We start from the raw sequence: 22,212 nt of genomic DNA, 5'->3' as shown, positions 1-22,212 counted from the left end.
CACTGCTGTGGGGACGCACTGATTCCTGCTGTGCTCGAGAAAGGGAAGGTGCCTAGGGAAGTTCTGGCTTTTCCCCATCTTGTGCCTCCTTATGCACTAATTAAAGGTCAGTCCCATTTGCATTCAGCGCGTTTCTCTCCTTCCCTGGGCATTTGCATTGGCAAAGGGCTGTTTTCCATTTGACCAAGCCGTGGCTGGAACCATCGCCCGGGGCTGAGAGTCTCTGCTCCCACCTTTGGAAACCCAGCAGAGCCATCGTGGCTCAGCCAGCATCTGCAGGAGAGAGGAACAGAGCCCCTCTCGTGCTGCTCCCGCTCCCCAGCCCCACAAGACGAGCATTAGGCATTTATAGGTTTTTCTCCATGGATACATAGCCGGGCACGTTGGTAAAAATATACCCGTGCACGAGTATATTTCTGTGTAGTGCAGGGAAAGCAGCACAGGCTGCGAGCTGATTCCCTCGGGTGAAACACCAGCCTTCCCTCGGAGCGCTTTCAAAGGGGAGCTGTGCTGATAATTAGTGCAAATATTTTGAATACAGAACTCATCACGGGCCTTTGTCGCAGTGACAGGCAGTGACCTGAGATACATTTCTCCTTTCTTAATGCACCCGGAATATGTAATTAAGAGGTGACTAAAAGATTCTTTATCACTCTTTGTTTTCTAACGTGGCAGGCTGTTATGAAATGCTGCCCCCTCCTTCCGTGGCGTTCGGTTCCCCGTGACAAACGCAGGAATGGAGATTTGTTCTGCTCTTCAAATCACTCCGAGTTCCTCCACTCCCAAGGTGTTGTGCCTGCCTTCTGCCTGGCCCAGGGTTCTAAGAGTCAGAATTTGGAGGGAAAGGCAGCTGGCAGAGTAGGAACTTGCCTGAGATGGTGCAGTGGTGCTGCTGGAAGGGCACAATGAGGGCGGGCACTGTGCTGCTGTCACAAGTGCCCAGCAGCTTTGGTGCTGCTGACGGAAATTTGTGGAAATAAGCCTGAAAACAGGACAGAGGACACCTCCAGCCCAACCTCTGCAGGCCCTGACGCCCCGAGCTGAGGGTGTCAGAGCCCAGGGCTGGCCCCACATTGGCACAGGGCTGTGACACGCTGCGGAAAATGCGGCGTGACAGCACCTGAGCGAGGCTACGTGCAGAACAGCTGTCTCCTGGCCGGGGCTGGGGCCGTGGCTCAGCGTCGCCCCATCAATTATAGATCGCCTCCCTCGCCGCCCCGAGCGGGGCTGTTAAAGGAGACATCCAAAGGGCTCAGAGCAGAACGGAAACTTTAGGGGACACCTTGATCTTGGGGTTTATTCCCTGTCTGGGAGGTGCTGGAGGGTTGGCAGGGCCTCCCCTGGCTCCTTGTGCTCTGCTGTGCTCGTCACCTCTGCGCCCTCAGAACCCACAACACCTTCCCTGACGGGACCTCAGCCCTCACCTCGGTGATGGGAAGGGACCCTGGCTGCTCCTTCCTCTCTTCCTCCTCTCTGGGAAACTCCACCTGCTGCAGCAGCCTGAAAACCTCCCAACCCCACCAGCTTCCACTCGCCTGTTGACTTGTTTGTTTGTTTAATTGTTCCAGCTCGCCGCCTTTACCTGGCAATCCCGCTTCATTACAGGAAACACGGGCCTTTTATTAGGGCTGTGGAGTGTCATCCAGTGTTTTCACTGAACGTATAATTTGCCATGTATGAAAACCATTTCCAGAATTAATTTACCTACTGCAAACAGTTTGTATTAATGAAAATGCATTTTTCATGTGGGTTTGCTGGCAAAGCTGGCTGGAGCTCAAGAGCTCACTTTATCCATCCGGCGTGAGTAGGAGATGGAATTTGTTTAAAAAATTAAATAAATAACACACCCACCCCCCATTTTTTAATACAATATGGCCCAGCAATAATCTCCGAGGCAGACTGCAAAGGCTGCAGAAAGCTCCATCTGTGGCATTTTAATATGCAGCATTGTCTCCTGTTTTAATATCCCCCCTTGCCCGGCTCGTGTTTGTGTAAGTGAGACGCGAGATGCTGTCATCTTCCCGGGTCACATTTTGCTGCTCAAAATGAACAGAAGTGGAGATGGATGCAGCCATGGAGCCCTTCCCATATTAACACGCATATTTTAGAATAATTGATGCTGAATTCATTTTGCAGCCTCGTTTCTCCTCAGCCTTCCCCCACCCCCTCTTTCATATTTGCATGGAAAAAAAAAAAAAAATCCTGTGATCCATCCAGATGGCAGCTGGAGGCTCTCAGCTGAGCTGGGCCGTGCGCTGGCTTTTGGAGGCTCCTCCTAGCCAGGGTGGGATCTGGGGCTGGAGGTGGATGCTGATGGCTGTGGCAGTGTCTGGGAGGCTCTTGCTTAGATGTCACCCCAACGATGCTCAGCTGGATTTGGGGTGTCCTTCTCTGCTCCTTGGCCAGAGCTGCTAAAGCCAAGCTTTGTGGCCTGACCTCTCTCTCAGTGGAGGGGACATCAGGTAATAAAACCTGGGGCAGCACCCAGGGAGCAGCGTCACCCTCTGCAGAAATGTGTTCGTCAAACCTCTGGGGATGGGCAGAATGAGTGTTCTACAGATATTTTAAAATAAGAAGGTTTGAAATGCGTTGCAAGGCTAGATTAGGAAAATTTAAAACTTGCTCCTGATTGGAGATTGTCTTCAATTACTGCATGCTACCAGAAAATCCACACTGAGCTCTTTTCTGTAAGTGAAAATTAATACAGGCTTGTGGAATTTTTCCTAAGAAAATCAAGGAAAGCATATGAAAATGTGCAGGTGTGTTTAAGATGGTCTGCAATGCCCACAGTGCTCTTGGCCTTTGTGAGGAGCTCTGGACCAGGTCAGTGTCCAGCCTCAGTGACTGTCCCCGTGCTGAGCTGGCTGGGCACCCCTGTCATTTCAGTCACACCCCCTTTGCAGGGTTTGTCTCTGCCCTTTGTCCCAGGAGGTGACACTGAGCATCCCAGCCCTGCTCCTGCTGAGCCCCTGGTGTGTGCAGCTGAGCCCAGGAATAATCCTTTGGAGATCAGTGGACATTTCATGTGCTTAAAGCTAAGCCTGTGCTTGAATTTAAGCCTGTGCTTAAGCACAAGCAGGACTCAGGCTGGCGAGCTGGGCACCCATGGGTGATGGGGGTGCCAGGAAAGGGGGGACACCCCAGGCAGGGACTCCTGGGTGAGGCTGACTGGAGCAGTGGGCCCTCAGCAGAGGCTGCAGAGCCTGTTCTGGGTGTGCACTGCTGACTGAACCCTGCAGTGTGCAGCTTTCCAGACATTTCCTGCTGCTCTCCCCGTTTGGGGACTCCCTAATCAAGGACATTCCTGAGCACACGTGTCACCTGCCACTCAGCACACAGCTTAACCTCATGCCATGTGTTTATCTCATTCCAGGACTACTGTCAGCAATGCCACTCTAAGCATAAACTTAATTATATCTCCTCGGGTAGCAGCAGGGAAGTGATTTATTGCTGCTTTTTGTTTCCTCCCTCCCCTCACCTCTCTGTGATTACTCTCCCGTTTGCTGCTGTGGAGATGCTGATGCTCGACTGCAACTTTGCTGCAGTTGTAGAGCCCATGTCTAAATTGGCCAAAGGAAACCTCTCAGTGGCCACAGAATTCCCTCTTGGTGGCCCTGTCTTTACACCCAACAAACCAACAGGGTGATGCAGCACACTGGGATTTTTGGATGGGCAAGTGGGAACTACCAGGGCTAATGCTCTATCATGCCTTTTCAGAGGATAATTGTATTTTAAAATAATTGCTGTGCCAAGGCAGGAGTCCCCTGGCTGAAGTGGCTCCTTGGGAGCAGATGTGCTGGCTCCTCAGTGCTCCTCCAGCTAAAAGGCTGAGATTTCCCAGGCAGCTCTCTGCTGCTGGCTGGTTTCCCCTGGCTCCATCCCCCATTTCTGGGGTGCTGACGGGAGCATCCCCGCTGGAGCCTCCTCACTGCTCAGCTCCTGAGGAAAGCAGGGAAGTTTGGGAAATGGTTTGTCTTCCCTGTGCCATCACTAAGGCTCCTGCTCTCCTTCTCCAGGGAAAGGGAAGGTGCTTTAATTATTCCTGCCTCTGGAAAGCCGTGGTAATTAGCAGCGCTGCAGAGAGCAAGGCCTGGCTGGGCTTCCCAGCTCTCCGAGGATGCAGGAGCTCCTCGATGCTTTTTAAAGACATTTCTCCTCCGAGGTGGAGCTGTGACAGCCCTGGAGCACCTGGAAATGCCCGTGGCTGTGTGGCACAGGATGGGATTTGGGGAGCTCTGGTTACACTCTGGTGAGTGCCCCGGGTTTTTTTACAGCATCACATCAGCCCCGGGTTTCAGTATGCAGAGCACAGCCCTGCCGTAGCACACTCGGAATTTCTCCATGTGGTTTTGAACAAATTGCTGATTATTTTTCCCCTCATTATTCACCTGACAGAGGAGCAGGTTGAGTAATTAGTGAACGCGCGTGAACTTTGCAGTGTTTTTATGAATAAAACATGTGTGAATTGGCTGGGTGCTGGCCCTGCTGCTTTAGCCTATGCACCCGCTAATGTCTGTCGGCGAGGAGCACCCCTGCCCTGTGCCACTGTCCCCGTGTCACCCTCCCTGGGACAGCGCGGCTTTTTGCGGTGAAAGCTCGGACAGCACACAGCCCTCTGCTGCACTCCTGGGGCAGACCGGGCTGTGTTCCTCAGCGCTGCTGGATGAGGAGCTCTTTGTGCGCTGTGATGGATGCTGCTCTCCCCTCCTCGCTCCCAAAATCAGCGCTGTGCCCGCCCCTCCCGCGCCTGTGTGTGCGAGGCAGCAGCTGCTCGGAGCGGTGGCCAGCAAGGCTTGAATAGCAGCTGAAAGGGAGGAATAATTTGCATCCCGTCAGTTTTGAGAGGCACTTGGAGGCGGGATCTGGCTGCAGGGCTGCAGGGACAGAGGGACCCGGGCTGGGGAGAAGTGCTGAGCGTTCCCCGCTGGTGATGGGGGAGATCTGGGTGCCTGCCCTAGACAGAAGGGCTGCATCCAGGGGGTCTGTCACCTTTGGAGCTGGCCAGGGAAAACCAGCCAGCAGCACAGAGCTGCCTGGGAAATCTCAGCCTTTTAGCTGGAGGAGCACTGAGGAGCCAGCACATCTGCTCCCAAGGAGCCACTTCAGCCAGGGGACTCCTGCCTTGGCACAGCAATTATTTTAAAATAAAATTATCCTCTGAAAAGGCATGATAGAGCATTAGCCCTGGTAGTTCCCACTTGCCCATCCAAAAATCCCAGTGTGCTGCATCACCCTGTTGGTTTGTTGGGTGTAAAGACAGGGCCATCAAGGGGGAATTCTTGAGGCTGGATGATGTGTTCCAGTCAGGGAGGCACTGCCCACCCCATGGCACGCTGTCCCTTTGCCCCTGCGTGTCCCCTGTCCCTTTCTGTGCGTGCCCTCCGAGGGGACCCGGCCGTGGTGGCTCCCTGGGCTGGGCTGCCCGTCCCTGAGCCCAGCCGTGCCTGCTGAAGCTGGCGCCGAGGCCTCGGGCTGTCCTGGCACAGCCAATGCTGCAAAGGCACCGCTGAACCGTGCAGAGCAGGAGGGAGCCCTGGGCAGCAGGCCAGGGGCTGAGGAGGTGTCCCCCAGGCAGTGTCCACACTGTCTCACATCCCTGAGCCATGCTCAGACCTGGCAGGGTCGGGGGGGCACCTCGAGAGCCCTTGGTGCTTGCACGAGATGAAGGGAATTCATCCTGAATGGCACTGCAGGAAGCAGAGAGGAGGCAGGAGCAGCTCACCGTGAGCTCAGGTCTCACATGGAGCTGTGAGAGAGCTGAGCGAGATCCAGGTCACACCTTCTGAGGCACGGGACAGTTCTGGGGTCCCAGCTCCCCCTGATCACCCCAAACTGAGTGGATTACAGCATGGGGGTGCAGGGGCTGTGTGCATGTCTGTGCCACCGTGGTGACAAATGGATATTCCCCCTCCAAAAATACTGGGCAACCTGCTGGCGATACCCACGGGTGCCAAACCCTCATGTTCTGCTCCGTGGCTAGCCCAGGCTAAACCTGAACGGGGTAAGAGCAGTGCTGGGAGCTGGGGCAGCCCCCTCTGTGCCCTGGACACCTGGAAGGCAGGTGAAAGCATGGTGTGACAAGATCTCATCATTTAAGGGCTTGGAGTCATGTGGAGGCCCCCCGCTCTCCTGGTGAGCTGCCCCAGCATCCCGTTGCTTGTTGCTAGGAAATCATTCTGATTGCAGGGCTGGGTTTGCCTAAGTCGAGCTCCTGGGCCAGGAATGTTGTGCCAGTGTCAGGAGGACATCAGATCTCTCTTCCCTGTGTCTGTGGTGTCCAAGGAGCTGCTCAGAGTTGGGTCCAGGGGTTTCTCCTGTGTCCCACAGCACCTGACAAGTTCCTTTGGCCGAGAAAAAATTTTGTGGTCACGTTGTGAACTATCAGAGTATTTCCCTGCAGGCTTTCAAAGCCTAAACTGTTCCTCACAGGTACCCCAGTGTTCACACATGAGGCTCCCCAATGCTGGGAGGGAATAACTTTGAGGGGAAGGGTCTGTGCCAGGCCTGCCTCCACCAGGACTGCCAGGTTGCTGAACAAAGCCACCGGGGCTGCCTCTCTTCTTGGACGTCTAACTAGGTCAACACACATTTGTCTTAATAATTATTGATAAGCTGCAGCGGATCACGTGTGGTGCAGGAAGGGGCTGCTCCTCCCCAGCTGCCCCGCCCGTGGCAGATGCTCTGGGGTGGATTTGTGCCGTGCCTCTCATGGAACACCAGGATTGTCTCCCCCTGGGAACGTGTGCAGCTCCCCAGCCCCTCTCTGAAGCTTTCCAGCACTGGAGTGTGGCTGAATGGAGAAGGGCTCCTGGTGACACACTGGTGGATTTTGTGGCTGCAGGGACGCTGCTCCCTTCTCACCCCTTTCCAAAGGGATCCCTTTTCCAAAGGGATGCTGTGGTTCACCCACATTTCACCCGTGTTTGCTGTTCACTGGTGGTGCTCAGGGTGGTGCAGGTGAGGTGGTGATGCCCCTGTCCCACCTCCCACCCACTCCTCTCCTACCACCAGCCCCCATGAGCGCTCCTGGCTGCAGGAAAAATGAGAAGTGATTTTCTGCACCCCCTCTAGAAGGTGGGAGACAGGGAGGAAGGACCAGAGTGTCCCACAGGCTGGGGACAGTCACTGTGAGCTGCCCCAAGCTGCCTCCAGCCTCCAAGCCAGGTGCTGATGGGGCTGTGCCCACATGTGTGGCAATCTGTGTCCCCCAGGGTGGCTGTGCAGAGCCAGCACTCAGGGTGGGTGGGTTTGGGGTCCCTTCCTCAGCCAGGGCTCCTCTCTGTGCCTCCATAATCAAAGCGTGCAGACCAACTCTGAGTGAGGTGAAAGGCAAAGAATAAACCCAACCACCCTCTCCAAGCTGCTCAGACTTCAGAGCTGAAGAGGAGGTTATGTCCTGGGGATTTTTTTTCTGTTGCTTTTCCAGCACTAATGAGCAGGGAGGAAGTTCTACGCTTTGTTCGAGTCGCGTTCACTGAATTTTTTTCCCCAGTGAGTAGCAGGGAGGGGAGGAGGGGATGGGAGGCACCGTGCATGTCTCGTGGACACGTGGGACCACGGCAGCAAACAGCAGCTCCACTTCACCCCTGACAGAGTTCCAGGTGGCAGAGTTTCTTTTGTGAGGCTTTTGGGTTTTCTCATCAGATCAAAACAAGGTCTTGGCATCAGCAAGATTCTTTCAGAGCTGGTGCAGGGCAGTGATGTGCAGCTCTCTTGCAGTTCTCCACGTTGCAGAGGGAGCTTCTGGCCTTGACTTCTTCCCACAGTCTCTGGGTAGCTTTTTTCTGGGGAGCCTGCACCAGCTCTGCCCTTTACAGAGCTCTGTGCTGTCCTTGCCCTGCCAAGCACACTTCTGGCTGCAGAAACACAGACTGTGTGAGGATGTGGCCGTGGGCTTGGGCTGTGCTCTCCCTTCCTTCCAATCCAGTGTTTTTAAAAACCAGTTCAGAGCTGGTGGGAGGGCAGGGGGCTCGCTGGGTGCCCTCATTCAGGTAAAACGTCACCCAGCTCTTGCCTTCCTCCTGGGCCAGGGCTGGGACGTGGCTCAGCTCCTGAGCACAGGGACACTGTGCCTGGGGGTGACAGCCCCTGCCCTCACCCATCCCAGCACCCACTGCCCCTCCACGAGGGCTGGGCACGATTTTATCCTAATGCAGCAAGAATTTCATTAGCTCATTTGCCTCTGAGCCCGGAGATAATTTAATCCCGGCGTGGCTTACGAGGCGAAGCGCGGTTTGTTCTGCGGTGCCCCACGGCCTCTCTGGGCCAGCTGAGCTGAGCTGGGCTGGGCTCAGGGCTCAGGGCTAGCCGGGCACGGCCGTGGGCTGCACACAGAGAGGGGGATGTGGCACTCCACACCCTTCCCATCTCGTTAGCCAGATTTTATAGCGTGAAGTAACGGCGAGCGCCGCGGCGCGAGGGCTGCGCTGACCGCGGCGCACAGAGAGGGGGTCCCTCTCACGTGCCTCTGATTTTCCTCCCATCTCATCACGGGAAGGTTTACTTAGCAAGCTGAAAAAAATCATTACATATGCTGCTAGTGGCCTGGTTAATTAAGATCTACAGTTCTCTGGGTAGGAAAAGACGACCTATATTTACTGTACGTAGGAAGACATCTGTCAGCTCCAAGCGCTAGATATCCCAGCGCAGGTTTGTCCTGCTTTTGCAGGCTCTGAATTGCAACTGTTTTAAGCTCTGATGCAGACCAAGTTAATTTTAAGATGACTGTTACTATTCTAAACATAAGGAAGGGCATATTTAGCCTCTCAGTACTCAAGAAGGCAAAACCCCCTGCATGTTTCTAGTAATTTTTCCCTAACAGTTTGCACAAAACAACAACAACAAATCCTATTTGGTTTCTGCAAAAGAATATGTTCGAGGGTGATCGTAAAATAGATTATTTTTAAATCTGCAGATGGTTTCCACATATTCCTCCTCAGCTCACTGCAGCTTTCCACCTCAGTAAACTGGTTTGTAATTTAGCCGAGGGCTGTGGAGCAAGCGTTCTGTCGTCTTGTTTTTCTTGTTCGTCTCCTTTAGCCCCCCGTGCCCCCCTCTGCTTTCTGTCCCCTTTCTCTCCTCTCTCCTTGCCTCTCCCCTGCTGAGGTGTTGGGATGGGTGTGAGGGGACACTGGGCCGTGACTGGCTTTGCCATGGCACTCCCCACGCCCTGTGGGCAGCGTTTGTGGGGAGCTGCTGGCAGAGCTGGGGCTGGGATTTGGGCTGGGGGGTGATGCCACAGAGCCCAAACCACACTCCCCACTTCACTCCTCAGTGGGGAAGCTCTGCCAGGCTGCTCCCATCCACACGACCCCCTCCAGCTGAGCGAGTTATCGGGGGGCTCAGGCCGTGGGGAAGGGGTGAGGGATGCACAGCCCTGGAAAAGATAATTAGAGGAAGGATGCACTTTGAGTTCTGCAATGGCGGCTGCCCCCTCCCCCCGCTCCCTGGAAGAAAACACTGCTTTTTTTATTTCTTTGTTCTTTCACGGTTCGGCATTATAATTATTGAGATTTCACTGCAGGGCAAAATGATCATTTGACAATGTAAGTGGGGAAAATAATTCTCATGTTATCCAGCAGCCTCACTCTTATTATAATTATGGCGAAACTCCTGCAGACTGAAGTGGGGGCAAAGAATTTCCTCCTATGTGGTGTTTGGCTTTTCAAGATTTCTCAAGATTTGATTGCAGATGGGAGAATTTTTTCCCCTCCCATCAATAATCCGAGGTTGGTGATGGATGGCGAAGGACCAGAGTACCTGTTGTTTTCCCCTTTGTTTTCATTAGGCATTTTCCATTTCTGTCATTCTCGGCATTGGTGATGGATTTTTATGAGCAAATATCTTGGTTCAAGCCACTCGGAATTGTTTGCACAGTAATGTCTGCAGCGGCAGCAAAACCCAATTAAAAAATCAGAGGAAAATTGATGCAAAACTGCAAATCAGCTCCTCTCAAGATGGGGGACAGTGATGGCTCGTTGTGTGCTGAGGCAGGCGGCGGTGGTGGGTTCACCCTGGGCTCGTGGGGCTGAGCTGGGCTCGTGGGGCTGAGCTGGGCTCGTGGGGCTGGGCTGGGCTCGTGGGGTTTTCTTCCTCTGGGTGTGGGCGCTCCCGTGGTGTTGGTGCTGCTGGAGAATCTGCAGATGTGCGCTTTGTGAGCCGTCCTTCCCAGGGTGGGGCGGCCACCACATTCCCTGTTCCACGCTCCATCCTGTGCCATCCTCCATCCCTTACCATCATCCATCCCATGCCATCTTCCATCCCTTACCATCATCCATCCCATGCCATCCTCTATCCTGTGCCATCCTCCATCCCATGCCATCCTCTATCCTGTGTCATTCTCCATCCTGTGTCACCCTCCATCCCGTGCCATCCTCCATCCCACACCGTCATCCATCCTGTGCCATCCTCTATCCTGTGCCATCCTCTATCTTGTGTCATTCTCCATTCCGTCTCACCCTCCATCCCATGCTATCCTTCATCCTGTGCCACCCTCCATCACATTCAACCCTCCATCCCATTCCATCCTCCATCACATTCCATCCTCCATCCCGTTCCATCCTCCATCACATTCCACCCTCCATCCCGTTCCACCCTCCATCCCGTTCCATCCTCCATCCCGTTCCACCCTCCATCCCGTTCCATCCTCCATCCCATGCCATCCTCCATGCTGTGCCACCCTCCATCACATTCCGTCCTCCAGCACATTCCATCCTTTATCCCATGTCACCCTCCATCCTGTGCCATTCTCCATCACGTTCCATCCTCCATCCCTTGCCATCCTCCATTAGGTTCCATCCTCCATTGCATTCCACCCTCCACCCCGTTCCACCCTCCATCCCATTCCACCCTCCATCCCGCACATGGTGCCCAGCATCCCTCCCCACCCCTCTCCCGGGCTGGGAATGACACGTGGTGGCAGGGAGGTCTGCTGTCCCCTGCCACCCCGGGGCTGATGGAAACGAGCTGACAGAACACAGGCAGCATTAGCCTAATTATGGCCATACCCGCTACCTCTGCGTGGATTTTCCTTTCTTAGCGACTTCCTGTTTTCCTCTTTGAGATGCAAATTTTTGCACAGTCCTCGATCCAGATTTTCTCCTCATTAGCATGAAATCTGACTAGTTCCGCGGTTTTTTAAATAGCAAATTAAAAAAAAAAAAAAAAAAAAAATTAAATGCTGTGCACAAAGTAGCGGCGAAGCCCCCCCTTGATTCTCAGGGGCAGGAGGTGGAGGGGCTGGTGAGGATTTTTGGGAATCACTCAGCCACAGCCGCGTTTTCCACGCCAGGCTGCTCAGCTTTGCTCGTGTGGTTGAGCGGGACGCGGGAATCAGCAGGAAGGGGCCGGTGGGCAGAACCCCTGCCCATCTCCCCACACCCCGGGCTGCCTTCCCAACCCAGCCATCCTGTGCCAAGGCAGACACATCTCCAGCCTGTGGACCGCAATATTTTGTTTTGCTTCCTCCAGGAAAACGAGACTCGTCGTAACAGGAGGTTAAAAAAAAAAAAAAAAAAAAAAAAACCACACACAAAAATACCGACGCTCCAAAAATCCCTTTTTTTTGAATGGGGTGTTCTCTTGGTGGATTTATACATTTTTATGCCTGCCGTAATCCCAGCCTGCTGCAGCTCAGCGCGGGGAGAGGGCTGGTGATAGAGCCGGAGCAGACGGCACTATTTTGTGGTAAATGTCACTCTAGTAATACTCAGCTCTGCTCGGAAATAGAAATACAACCCAGGCTGGCGTGCGGCGTGCTGAGCCGGGCTCGGAGCTGCCCTGCTCCCCTGGCAGCCCCGCGTCCCGATGCTCCGGGAATTCCTTTTCCCTGGCATCGCCCTCCCCCTCCCCAGCTTCCCTGCCCAGCCCCTCCCTCCCCCCTGCTTTCCGCCACATAATGAGTTTGATAAGAAATTGTCTCGTTAACAGGATTAGCCATGGAAATCTCTAGTCCCCTCCTATTCATTTTGTAATGCTCTTCATCCTGTTCTGTAATTTTCTGCTGGTATTAGGCGGCTCCGGACCACCTCGGGAGATTAATTCCTCCTCCTTTGGCAGTGCCAGCGTGGCTGGTGACAGGAGGCTGCTCCACGGGCAAGCCCCGGCCCCGTGGCCCCCACCCAGGGGATTCCTCCTCCTCCTCCTCCTCCTCCTCCGTGCTCTGGCTCAGTGAAAGTGTGTCACTCCCAAAGTCGCTTACGCAAACAAACCGAAGTGTCCCCAAACACTGCTGGGTTTCACTGCCAAGCGCTCCGGTGACTCAGAGGTGGATTAAAACCCGGAGAGGCAAACTGTGCTCTCCCTCACACCCGTGTGAATCCATTTCCGTGGGCAGCATAATTCCGGATTTACTTCTAGGAACATGACTTGCAAGACTGGCCCTTGGGTAAATAATGACTCTTGATTTAATAACTCCTGCCAGCCCTGCAGGATACCTCACTTCCGAGGGAGCTAATAGAGAGAGATCTTTCCTAACATCTGTTTTCCCAATTTTGCCGACTCGTGAGCCTAGATCTGGGAAGCAGAAACTGCCCGGTGCCAGTGAGGATGGAAAACATGGTGTTCCTGGTGTTCCTCTCGAGCCACGTGCTGGCTGCTCACACCTCGATGCAGGGAGCAGGATTGGCAGTGCCAGCTCCTGATTATGTGTTTTCCTAAGTCCTGACAATAAAATCCCTGGTTTTGCTGGGAAACCTCTCCACTACCACAGCAGTAGGTGTGCAGTGTCCCGGGCAGGGTGACAGTGTGCAGTGACACATGACCCTGGTTGCCATCCTGTTGCAAAATTTCGATGCTCAGCAGTCCCCACCAGTGTTTCCTTTTGGATTTTTTGGCTTGTCAGGAGTGGGGACCTGGCACAACAGCTGCTGGACAGGGAGGTGACAGTGACACCTTCCTTGTAAACCTTTCCTGCTTTTTGCTTCTCTCTCTTGTTTCACGTCTCCCTCTCAGAAAAGCCATTTAAATGTAATTCTGTTCTTAAACCCTCTCCCTCATGCATGCCTAATGAGCAGCCGGCAGAGGTGCCGGAAACGGCCCGAGTAGGATTCAATCTCGCCGAGTGTCGACAAGTCATTTGGAAGGAGCCCTGGGAGCGCGCCCAGTTTTATTACAGCGTAATTAGAAATAAAATCTTGTTGCGGGAGGAGAATGAGAGATGGGTGTTAATCCTGTAACGGGAGGAGATGGAGCCATGCTTCTAAAGGAGATTAGGGAGGGGAGGTGGAAAGCCCGTCACGACTCCCCGATTTCCACCCCTCCTCTGCTGTTCCCTCTACTCTGAGGGAAACCGCAGAAACCATCAGGTCCTTCTGTTGGGAAAAGGGTCACTGCTCCTGGAGGAAAGGAGGATGAGGAGGAGCCCCTTGGTGCGGAGCCCGAGCTGCTGGCTCAGCTGGCATCGCTCGCGTTACAACTGCCCGTGACTTCCAGGTGGGAACCTTTGGCTGAGCTCACAGCTCTGCTGCCTTTGGAAGGGTTGGGAGCAGCGACGGCCCTACAGCTCCCCCGGGATCCCCACGGCAGGAAAACACGTAAATAAATCTGTCAGATTTGTGCAGGTCCTATGAAATTTGCATTGGGCTCAGGTTACAGCTCCTCTTTAACATCTCCGCCAGGGAGGGATGCAGGGAGCTTTAATCTCAGTGCCTGGCGCAGGCCCCCTCTGCTCTCAGCATTTGCTGTGGCACGAGCTGGGCTCAGCCTGCTGAGATAAAAGGCAGCTCTGGTGCGTGGCCACTGATGCCAGCCCGCTGCTGTGCCCTGTGTCACCTGCCCTGCCAGGCACCGTGTCCCAGGGAGGGAGGAGGTGATCAGTGCGTGGGGCAGCGGGAGTTGCCATCCTGGCTGCGTTTTCTGTGGATGTTCCTTGTCCCCAGGCGAGCTCCATGCCGGGCAAATGGCATCCTGGATCAGCAGCCACAGCAGAAAAGTGCCGCTGTGGCAGCGCTGGAAAATTACAGGCTTTGCTCTTTGGGGCTTCCCCCTCCGTGCCTTCCCCCCTGGGAGGCGTTTGTCACTTTAAACGTGGCCAGAAATAGCAGCAAACAGTTATTGGATTTGTCCGGGATGCCTTGGGATGCACATGCTCCGAGTATGGGTAATTCATAAACGCTGGCACCTATTGATTCTCCAGCAGTACCAGGGGAAAGTTATCTCATTAGTCTTATGAACTATAAAACGTGCTCCCTCCTGAAGCCCTGACCCCGTTGTTTTGATAAATCTATATTGGATAGAGCAGGAGCTGGTAACCTGCATTGACTGTAATCTTTCTCTTGGAATTGGGAGGCCCTTGGGAACAACGCTGGGGTTTCAGGGCCAGCACTGGCAGCTGGATGTGGGAGAGGTGTGTGTGTGTACTCAGTGAGACCGTGCAGGAGAGCCCCCCTCCCACCCCTGTGCTTTTCCTCAGGTGAGGGGCCATGTCCTGGGAATTTAGGTAGAATTTAGCTCATGGTGGGCTCTTGGCTGTGTTTGATCCAAGGGCTTTGGTGAGGTGTCTCCAAAAGCAGTTGCTCAAGTCTAGCTGGAAGAGTTATTAGAGCCTGGCCACGGATGTGCTTAATCCTCTGCTTCCTGTAAAGCCTTTCCACCTCCTGGCAGGCAGAAAGATCTGATTTTACTTGGCGACCTTCGACGTTAATCTGCCTGGCAAACTCAGCAATAAGTCATTTGGGTGAGGTCTGTCGGAGCCACTCACATCACTTACAGCCCCGCGTCTCCCCTGAACCAGCAGAACGTTCCCCGACAGAGCCACTTGTCCCCTCCCAGAAAAAAAAATAAAAAATAAAAAATAAAAAGGAAGCTGTGCTGTCAGCTTGGGTGGGTCTCACACCTGATGGAGCACTGTCACCACAGTGTCACCACACCTGTCACTCCACGGTGGAGACGTGGACCCTACATCTGCAGGATTTCTGCCCGTTCTGTCCCTGGGGAGGTTGTCACGGCTGGAGCCCCATCCCAGAGCCTGGGTCTCGGGCACAGGCTTTGTTCCCAGCCCAGAGCATGGCAGCGCAGGGCTGTGGATCCGCGTGTGAGGGTGTGGGCTGGGGCTGCCAGCACTTCACAAAATACAGCCCCGTTACCATGGAAACCGGCTCCCCCCATCTCAAATTCCAGTGCAGCCAACGTTCTCCGCTTACTGGTTTGATGGGAGATGAAAAATTAATGTTTGATTTGCATGTTATTGCGGTGCTGTGGGACCACTCCCCCTGCCCTTCCGCGGGGGTCGCTCAGATCCCGGGGCGGCTCCCGCTGAGCGCAACACGCACCTCTGGTGCCTCTGGTGCGGGGCAGGCGCTGCCCTACTGCTGCTGAGTGCCATGGCGTGGAGGTTTCGGCTGAGGTTTCGGCTGGTGAACCCCAGAACCCTCCAAGCAGGGATGGAGTGTTGCTGGAGATGTGGGGATGGGGCTGCCAGCTCGTGCTCCTGCTGATCCGGGGAGCATCAGCAGGGGTGCCAGCCTGGAGGGTGCCTGTGCCTCTCTTAGCCACACTTGACTGGCACTATGATTAATTATTTGCAGTCTCTTTGCTGTTTGGAGTCCCTCACTGTCTTGTATCGAGCAGTTGGAGTCAAGCACGCACATCTGGCTGAGCCACGGCTGGAATGGGTAATGCCAGCACAGCTCGGCGCTGCCGCTGCCGCTGCCTTGGCTCGGCCAGGGACACTCCCTGGTCCCCTGGGGGAGCATCCCTGCTTCCTGGTCTGTCACCTGCACTATTTGCAGGGAATTGAGCCTGGGGTCCTGCTCGGGGTGTGCTCTGGGAGCATCTGCCTCTTTCCTCTCTCACTCGTGCTTATTCTGCACTCCTGAGTTTAATCTCGGAGCTTTCTTTTTGCCTAAATTGAGAATATCCGGGTGCTTCCAAAAGGTGCTGGAAGTAGAAACAGTTGTTTGGCCTCAGCTAGATCCTGGCTTAGCAGGCGCTGTGCAGGACTTGAGGGAGCCATTTGCAGATGTTGCTGATTTACAGGCTGGGCTTAAAGGTTTTCACTCTGAGCATTCAGCTGCACTAAATTACCTTCTGCAGTCGTGGGGCTTGGTAGGGGGTGGTTTGGCTGGCAGCACGGTGCAGCCGAGCAGATGGAGCATCCCATCCCAGCTGAGACTGGCGCTGGAATAAACCCCAAAGCCCCGCAGAGCTGGGGGTGAAAGCTTTGCTTGGCACGGAGGGGCAGGGCAAAGCCCCTTCCAGGTGGGCAGGGAGCCTCTCCAGAGCCTCGGCTTATCCTGCTCCCCATGTAGCCACTACACAGGCCTTTCTATTCCTGTTAATTACTGTTATAATTCATGATGAATTACAGGGGTCAGGAGCCAGCCAAAGCAGCCTTTCCCCTGTGCCAGGCTCCAAAACCCGCTGGCCTGAGGGGGGCTGCTCCAGCAGCGCTGCCGGGGCCGTGCCGCCCTGGCTGCCCTCCCGCCACCCTCCTCCCGGGGCTCAAACATCAGCTCGAGCCCTTATTTGTTTTCACACGATTCTAAGTAAGTTAAGCTAATTATTAACTCAGCGGGACGGATTCACTTTTAATTGCGGCGTTGCCATGGAGCGCGTGGCACCGCGGCGGAGCAGCGTGTGCCGGAGCTTGGTGCCACACGCTCTGCTCACCCTCTGCAGCCTGAATCCGAGCCCTGCGAGTCCCGGTGGGTGCAAAGACACCCCAAACCCACCCTCACACCTGGCCAGGTGTGCGTGCTTGGCCAGGGTGAGTGACGGAGGGAGGCGGTGCCCACAAACGCCGGGGCTGCTGTTGCACACACAAGGTTTCTGTGGCTCACCCAACTTCACTAGCCTGCCTGAAACTTCAGCCAGAGCTGCACCCCGATGTGGTGGAGGTGCAGGGAGCTTGGGGAAGGTCCCTCTTTCCCTGCCACAGCTCCGGCGCCAGCTCGGAGTGCAGGGGCTCTGCCTGACCCGAGTGCTCAGCGTGGGGCCAGGTGAGGCTTGCTCACTCTTCTCCTCCCTTTGTGTCTCCAGAAAATAGGTTTTTTATTACTTCTTATGGAGGTTTGTACATATCGGACGTGCAGAAGGAAGATGCCTTGTCCACCTACAGGTGTATCACCAAGCACAAGTACAGCGGGGAGACGCGGCAGAGCAACGGCGCCCGGCTCTCCGTCTCAGGTGAGCCCGGGGGCTGCCAGGGCGGGCGAGGGGCGGCACTCGTGCTTGGGAAGGGTCCCAGCCCTGCCACGGTGGGCAAGGGGCGGCTCCGGTGCTTGGGAAGGGTCCCAGCCCTGCCAGGGTGGGCGAGGGGCGGCTCCCGTGCTTGGGAAGGGTCCCAGCCCTGCCAGGGTGGGCGAGGGGCGGCTCCCGTGCTTGGGAAGGGTCCCAGCCCTGCCAGGGTGGGCGAGGGGCGGCTCCCGTGCTTGGGAAGGGTCCCAGCCCTGCCAGGGTGGGCGAGGGGCGGCTCCCGTGCTTGGGAAGGGTCCCAGCCCTGCCACGGTGGGCAAGGGGCGGCTCCGGTGCTTGGGAAGGGTCCCGGCCCTGCCAGGGTGGGCGAGGGGCGGCTCCCGTGCTTGGGAAGGGTCCCAGCCCTGCCAGGGTGGGCGAGGGGCGGCTCCCGTGTTTGGGAAGGGTCCCAGCCCTGCCAGGGTGGGCGAGGGGCGGCTCCCGTGCTTGGGAAGGGTCCCAGCCCTGCCCGATGCCCCCTCTCCTGCTCGCTTGCCCACAGCGCTGCCATCCCGCACGGGGAGCAATGGCATCGCCACCTCGTGTCCCCGCAGCCAGGGGACATCCCGGTGCGGGGCGGGAGGTGCCGGGGGGCTGTGCAAGGGGCTGGCAGTGCCGGGGCTGTGCCCCCCAGCCCGCAGCCCCCCCGGGCCGGGCGCGGCGGTGCCAGTGCCGCGCGTCACCCCGAGCGGCAGGCGACGGGGCGCACGGCGATGCGATGTGACAGCCCGCGATGTGAGCAGCCTGACGCGATGTGACGAACATGCAAGCGATACTGCGGCGGAGGCAGTGCAGTCCGGAGTGCCGGGTGTCTCGGGGCGCTCCCGGCTCCGCTCACTGCCCAAATTACTCCGCTCGGGAAGGAGGGAGTTCTCCCGACTCGCAGCCGCGGCGCCGCTCCCTGCCATATGCTGTTCCCATCCTCGGGTGCTCCCGCACCGGCTCCTCGAATTAACCCCCCGGAGGGCAGGGAAGAGAAGCAGGGCTTGCCTAATCTCGCCTCTCGGGGTCCCGGTGCCGTGCCCGTCCTGCCCCACGTCCCAGCGCTGCGTGGGCGTCACCGGGTGGATCATCCCCAATCCGCGAGTTTCGATCTGGCCCGGTCCCCTCCTGGTCGCTGTCATTATTTACACGTCACGGCGTTTTACTTCTGCTTGGGAGTAATGAAAGAGGTTTCTTTCCCCTGGAATTTAATTTCACGCCTGAGACTTAGTGATTAATTTTCTCCTTTCCCAGCTGCCTGATGGGCCCTTTTGCTTGTAAATTTTGAAATGTGCCACAAAATTTGTGTATTTTGCACCAATTAGGTGTCACCTTGAGTAATTCCTCCGGTGCTGAGTTTATTCCTCCCATCAGCTATTTAGGATGTGTTTTTCCTCCCATCTCCCCTTGTGCCTGTTGTTCTGGCCGGGTGGGACAGGGCACCCCATGCTCGGCAAGAATAATGGGGTGCATCCTGCACTCCTGTATGGCAGAGCCACCAGCTCAGGGGATGAGGAGAGCCAGTCTCTCATGGATGGTGCTAACTGAGCACAGTGTCACCATGCCAGGGGGTCTCCCAGTGTCACTGAGACACCTCACTTCCTCCTCCTCTCCCACCCTAGACCCGGCAGAGTCCATCCCCACGATGCTAGACAGCTTCCAGTCGCGGGAGGTGAAGGCGGGCCGGCTGGTGGAGCTGCCCTGCATCGCCTCGGGCTACCCCAACCCGGCCGTGCGGTGGATCAAGGACGGGCGGCCGCTCCCCGCCGACAGCCGCTGGAGCAAGCGCATCACGGGGCTGACCATCAGCGACCTGCGCGTGGAGGACAGCGGCACCTACATCTGCGAGGTGACCAACACCTTCGGCTCCGCAGAGGTCACGGGGACCCTCACGGTCATAGGTGAGAGCCGGCGGGGAGGAGCGGTGCGGGGTTTAGTCCTGCTGCCTTCTGACACGTAAAGCCTTTATCAATATGCAGCTTCGGGGGGTTATACAGCTGTATAAACAACAGCCTTGTGTTTTGGCACAGTGTTTGGCTCGCTGGAAGCCACTGTCTTGCACGTGTCCGACGTGTTGGGTGCTTCTGTGCTTTGCTTTGTTGATTTACATAAAATTTATGTCGATTTACATAAAATAAGCTCTAGCCAAACAGTAAATACCATCTGGGCAGGCCAAGTATTTATCACGTGCTGTTTTCCTGGGGGTTCCTCTCTGTCACCGGGATCCTGGCAGTACCAGAGCCACTGTGCCTGCCTTACCTGGAGCACGGTGCCAGCGAGGCACCGCCAGCCTGGTGTGTCCCTGTGACATGGAGCACATCTTCTTCCAGCCATCCTGCCACCTCCCACAGTACCCCTGCCGGTGGATAAAAGCAGGGGCTGTCAGCAGCGAGGACGGCGGCAGGGCCACCTGCCTTGTTGTGCAGTGACATTTAACGCACGGCCGGGCTGGCGCTGCCAGGGCAGGAGGAGCAGAGGGAGCGCAGCGGGGATGAGCTGCCTCCCACTGCACACCAACGCCTCTCCCCTCTCTCACAGACCCTCTGCGTGTGACCCTCACACCAAAGAAGCTCAAAACCGGCATCGGCAGCACCGTCATCCTCTCTTGTGCCCTCAGCGGCTCCCCCGAGTACGTCATCCGCTGGTACCGCAACACGGACCTGGTGGCGGTGGATGATTACATCTCCATCCGCGGCATCAGCAACGAGACCCTCCTCATCACGGCCGCCCAGAAGAGCCACTCCGGCGCCTACCAGTGCTTCGCCACTCGCAAGTCCCAGACGGCGCAGGACTTCTCCATCATCACGCTGGAGGGTGAGCTGGCTTCCCAGCTGGGGGCTTCTTCCTCTGCCCCTCTCTGAGGGGATGCTTCGTGCATGGCTGTGGGGCAGGGAGACTCACTGGGGTGGGGGTTCTGAGGCTGCTGCCAGCCTGTTCCTGGGCTCTGTGTGCTGTCTGCATGGCCAAGGGGAATGACCAAAATAAGTGTTGACTTGCCATCCCCAGCCCCTGGGCACCCCATTCACCAGGCATCCCTCCCTGATCCAGCCCACCGAGGGATGGGCTCTGCTGAGGGAGGTGTCCCCTCAAGCTGGTATCAGTCACCGTGTCCACTCGCCCCTGCCTGCCACAGGGACGCCAGCACAGCCATGTGTGTGTCACCAGCCGGGCTCCTGTCCTGGCCGAGCCTGGGGTGGGAGCTCAGTGCCATCCTGCTGGCGGGTGACTGCTGCTGCCTGTGGCTGCCGCTCCCTGACCCCCATCCCGCTGGGTGCCCCCCAGATGGGACCCCCCGCATCGTCTCCTCCTTCAGCGAGAAGGTGGTCAACCCCGGGGAGCAGTTCTCCCTGATGTGTGCCGCCAAGGGGGCCCCGCCACCCACCGTCACCTGGGCGCTGGACGACGAGCCCATCCCGCGGGACAGCGGGCACCGCTCCAACCAGTACACCATGTCTGATGGCACCACCGTCAGCCACATGAACGTGACGGGCCCGCAGATCAAGGACGGCGGCGTGTACCGGTGCACCGCGCGGAACTCGGTGGGCAGCGCCGAATACCAAGCGCGAATAAACGTAAGAGGTGCCTGTCTACTTTTAAATATCAGAATAGGACTTTTACTGGGCTTTTTTTTTTTGTTTTGGTTCTGTTCCCTCTTCTTCCCGGCCCTCTGGGTCTCCCTGGCTGCCCCAGCCTCGCTCCCTGAGCCCTGCCCTGCTCCTCGCACACCTGCAGGGTTGAGCTTCTCTGGTGCTTAAAGCAGGGAGCTTAATGAAGTGGAAAGCAATTCCAGAGGCTTGGAGAGCTGGAGCTTGGCTTTGCAGGAGTCAAAGGACAGTACTGGTGTTCACTCTCACCCTGCCAAGCCCTGCCTTGGGGTCTGCACAGGGTGGGCAGGCACCTCCTGAGGGACCCCACTCATGGAGAGGGAGGTGGCAGGCCCAGAAGTGTCCCAGGTCCCCCATGCTCTACCAGCTGCCCCCATTCCCTACAGGAGCCCCACTCCTTGGCAGCCACTGCGCCTGGCAGCACCGGGATCTCCATGACAAACGATGATGAGGCAGCACGTGAAATCGTGGAAAATGAGCTTTGATTTGTCATGTCTGTATTTTCTTTGTCTGCTAAAAGCCATGGCCGCGTTAATCACCGTGTTATTACGGCTGTAGCGCGCTGCTCGGTGTGTTCCGGGGAGCGCTCTCAGGCACGGGGTATGGTGTAAGCCCCTGCCCATTAATAATCCCCAATTAAAGCTCCCAGGCTTACAGGTGGGAGCAAGACAAGATAAGGGAGCGTTTATTTGTCTGCTGAGAATGAGGGTTGAAGGGCTGTGTTTGTCTGTGTCTCAGGTTTGAAATGGATCTAGTGGCTTTTTGGCTGGGATCCCAGGAGAGTCGGAATTTTGCTGCCGTTTACTGCTGAATTTGGAGGAAGTTCATCCCTCAGCCAGGAGAAGCCAGAGCAGCGTTTTCAATGAGGATGTTCCCTTGTCTCCCTTTTTGCCCTCTCTCGGCCCTTGATGGGCTGTCACTAGATAAGATTCGGGTTTCTTTTTCAGTGGCACAGAACATGTCCCTCAGACAGCCCCATGACATGGTTACAGAGCAAGATGCTAATTCCTTTCTTCCTGCTCCTTCTCTTAACGTGTCCTAGAATGAGAAACACCGTCCATCAGCTGATCCTGAGTGCCTGTTAAGCTGTTACCCTGCTACACCCTCAGGATGAGGAGTCAAGACAGGGTTAATCTTTAGATTACTTCGCTATTTTATGCAGCGGCTGGGAGAACAATGTAATTATTGATGCATGAAACCTCTCGTTTAAAGGCTCACCTGCAGCGTTCTCCCAGTCCTCAGGCAGCTCCAAAGCCAGACAGAAAGTGGTGGCTGTCTGGCTTTTCAGTGACACACAGGTTGGCAGAAAGGGGTTTGAGGAGGTGAAGTGTTTTTGCCAGGGGAAGTCAGGTTCCCATAGCAGCTCTTGCCAAGGGTGTTTGGCACAATGCAGGCAGCTTCCTCCTGGGAAGGGCAGAGAGAGGCTGTGATGCTGGGGGAGCTCTACCCATCT

General features: G+C 56.2%; 1 protein-coding gene across 1 annotated transcript in view; it reads left to right on the top strand.

The window, feature by feature from the left end:
- Nucleotides 1-22,212, top strand: part of DSCAML1 (DS cell adhesion molecule like 1) — a 94,725-nt gene that overhangs the window by 46,966 nt on the left and 25,547 nt on the right. The window contains exons 4-7 of the mRNA XM_056509612.1: nt 16,978-17,124; nt 18,777-19,055; nt 19,693-19,968; nt 20,437-20,733. Of these exons, the coding sequence (XP_056365587.1) occupies nt 16,978-17,124; nt 18,777-19,055; nt 19,693-19,968; nt 20,437-20,733 (999 nt within the window). The remainder of the gene's footprint in view (nt 1-16,977; nt 17,125-18,776; nt 19,056-19,692; nt 19,969-20,436; nt 20,734-22,212) is intronic.

Source organism: Oenanthe melanoleuca, chromosome 24 (assembly GCF_029582105.1).
Source record: "Oenanthe melanoleuca isolate GR-GAL-2019-014 chromosome 24, OMel1.0, whole genome shotgun sequence".
NCBI lineage: Eukaryota > Metazoa > Chordata > Aves > Passeriformes > Muscicapidae > Oenanthe > Oenanthe melanoleuca.
The sequence above is the reverse complement of the archived record's forward strand: the minus strand, read 5'-3'. Positions and strand labels throughout refer to the sequence as shown.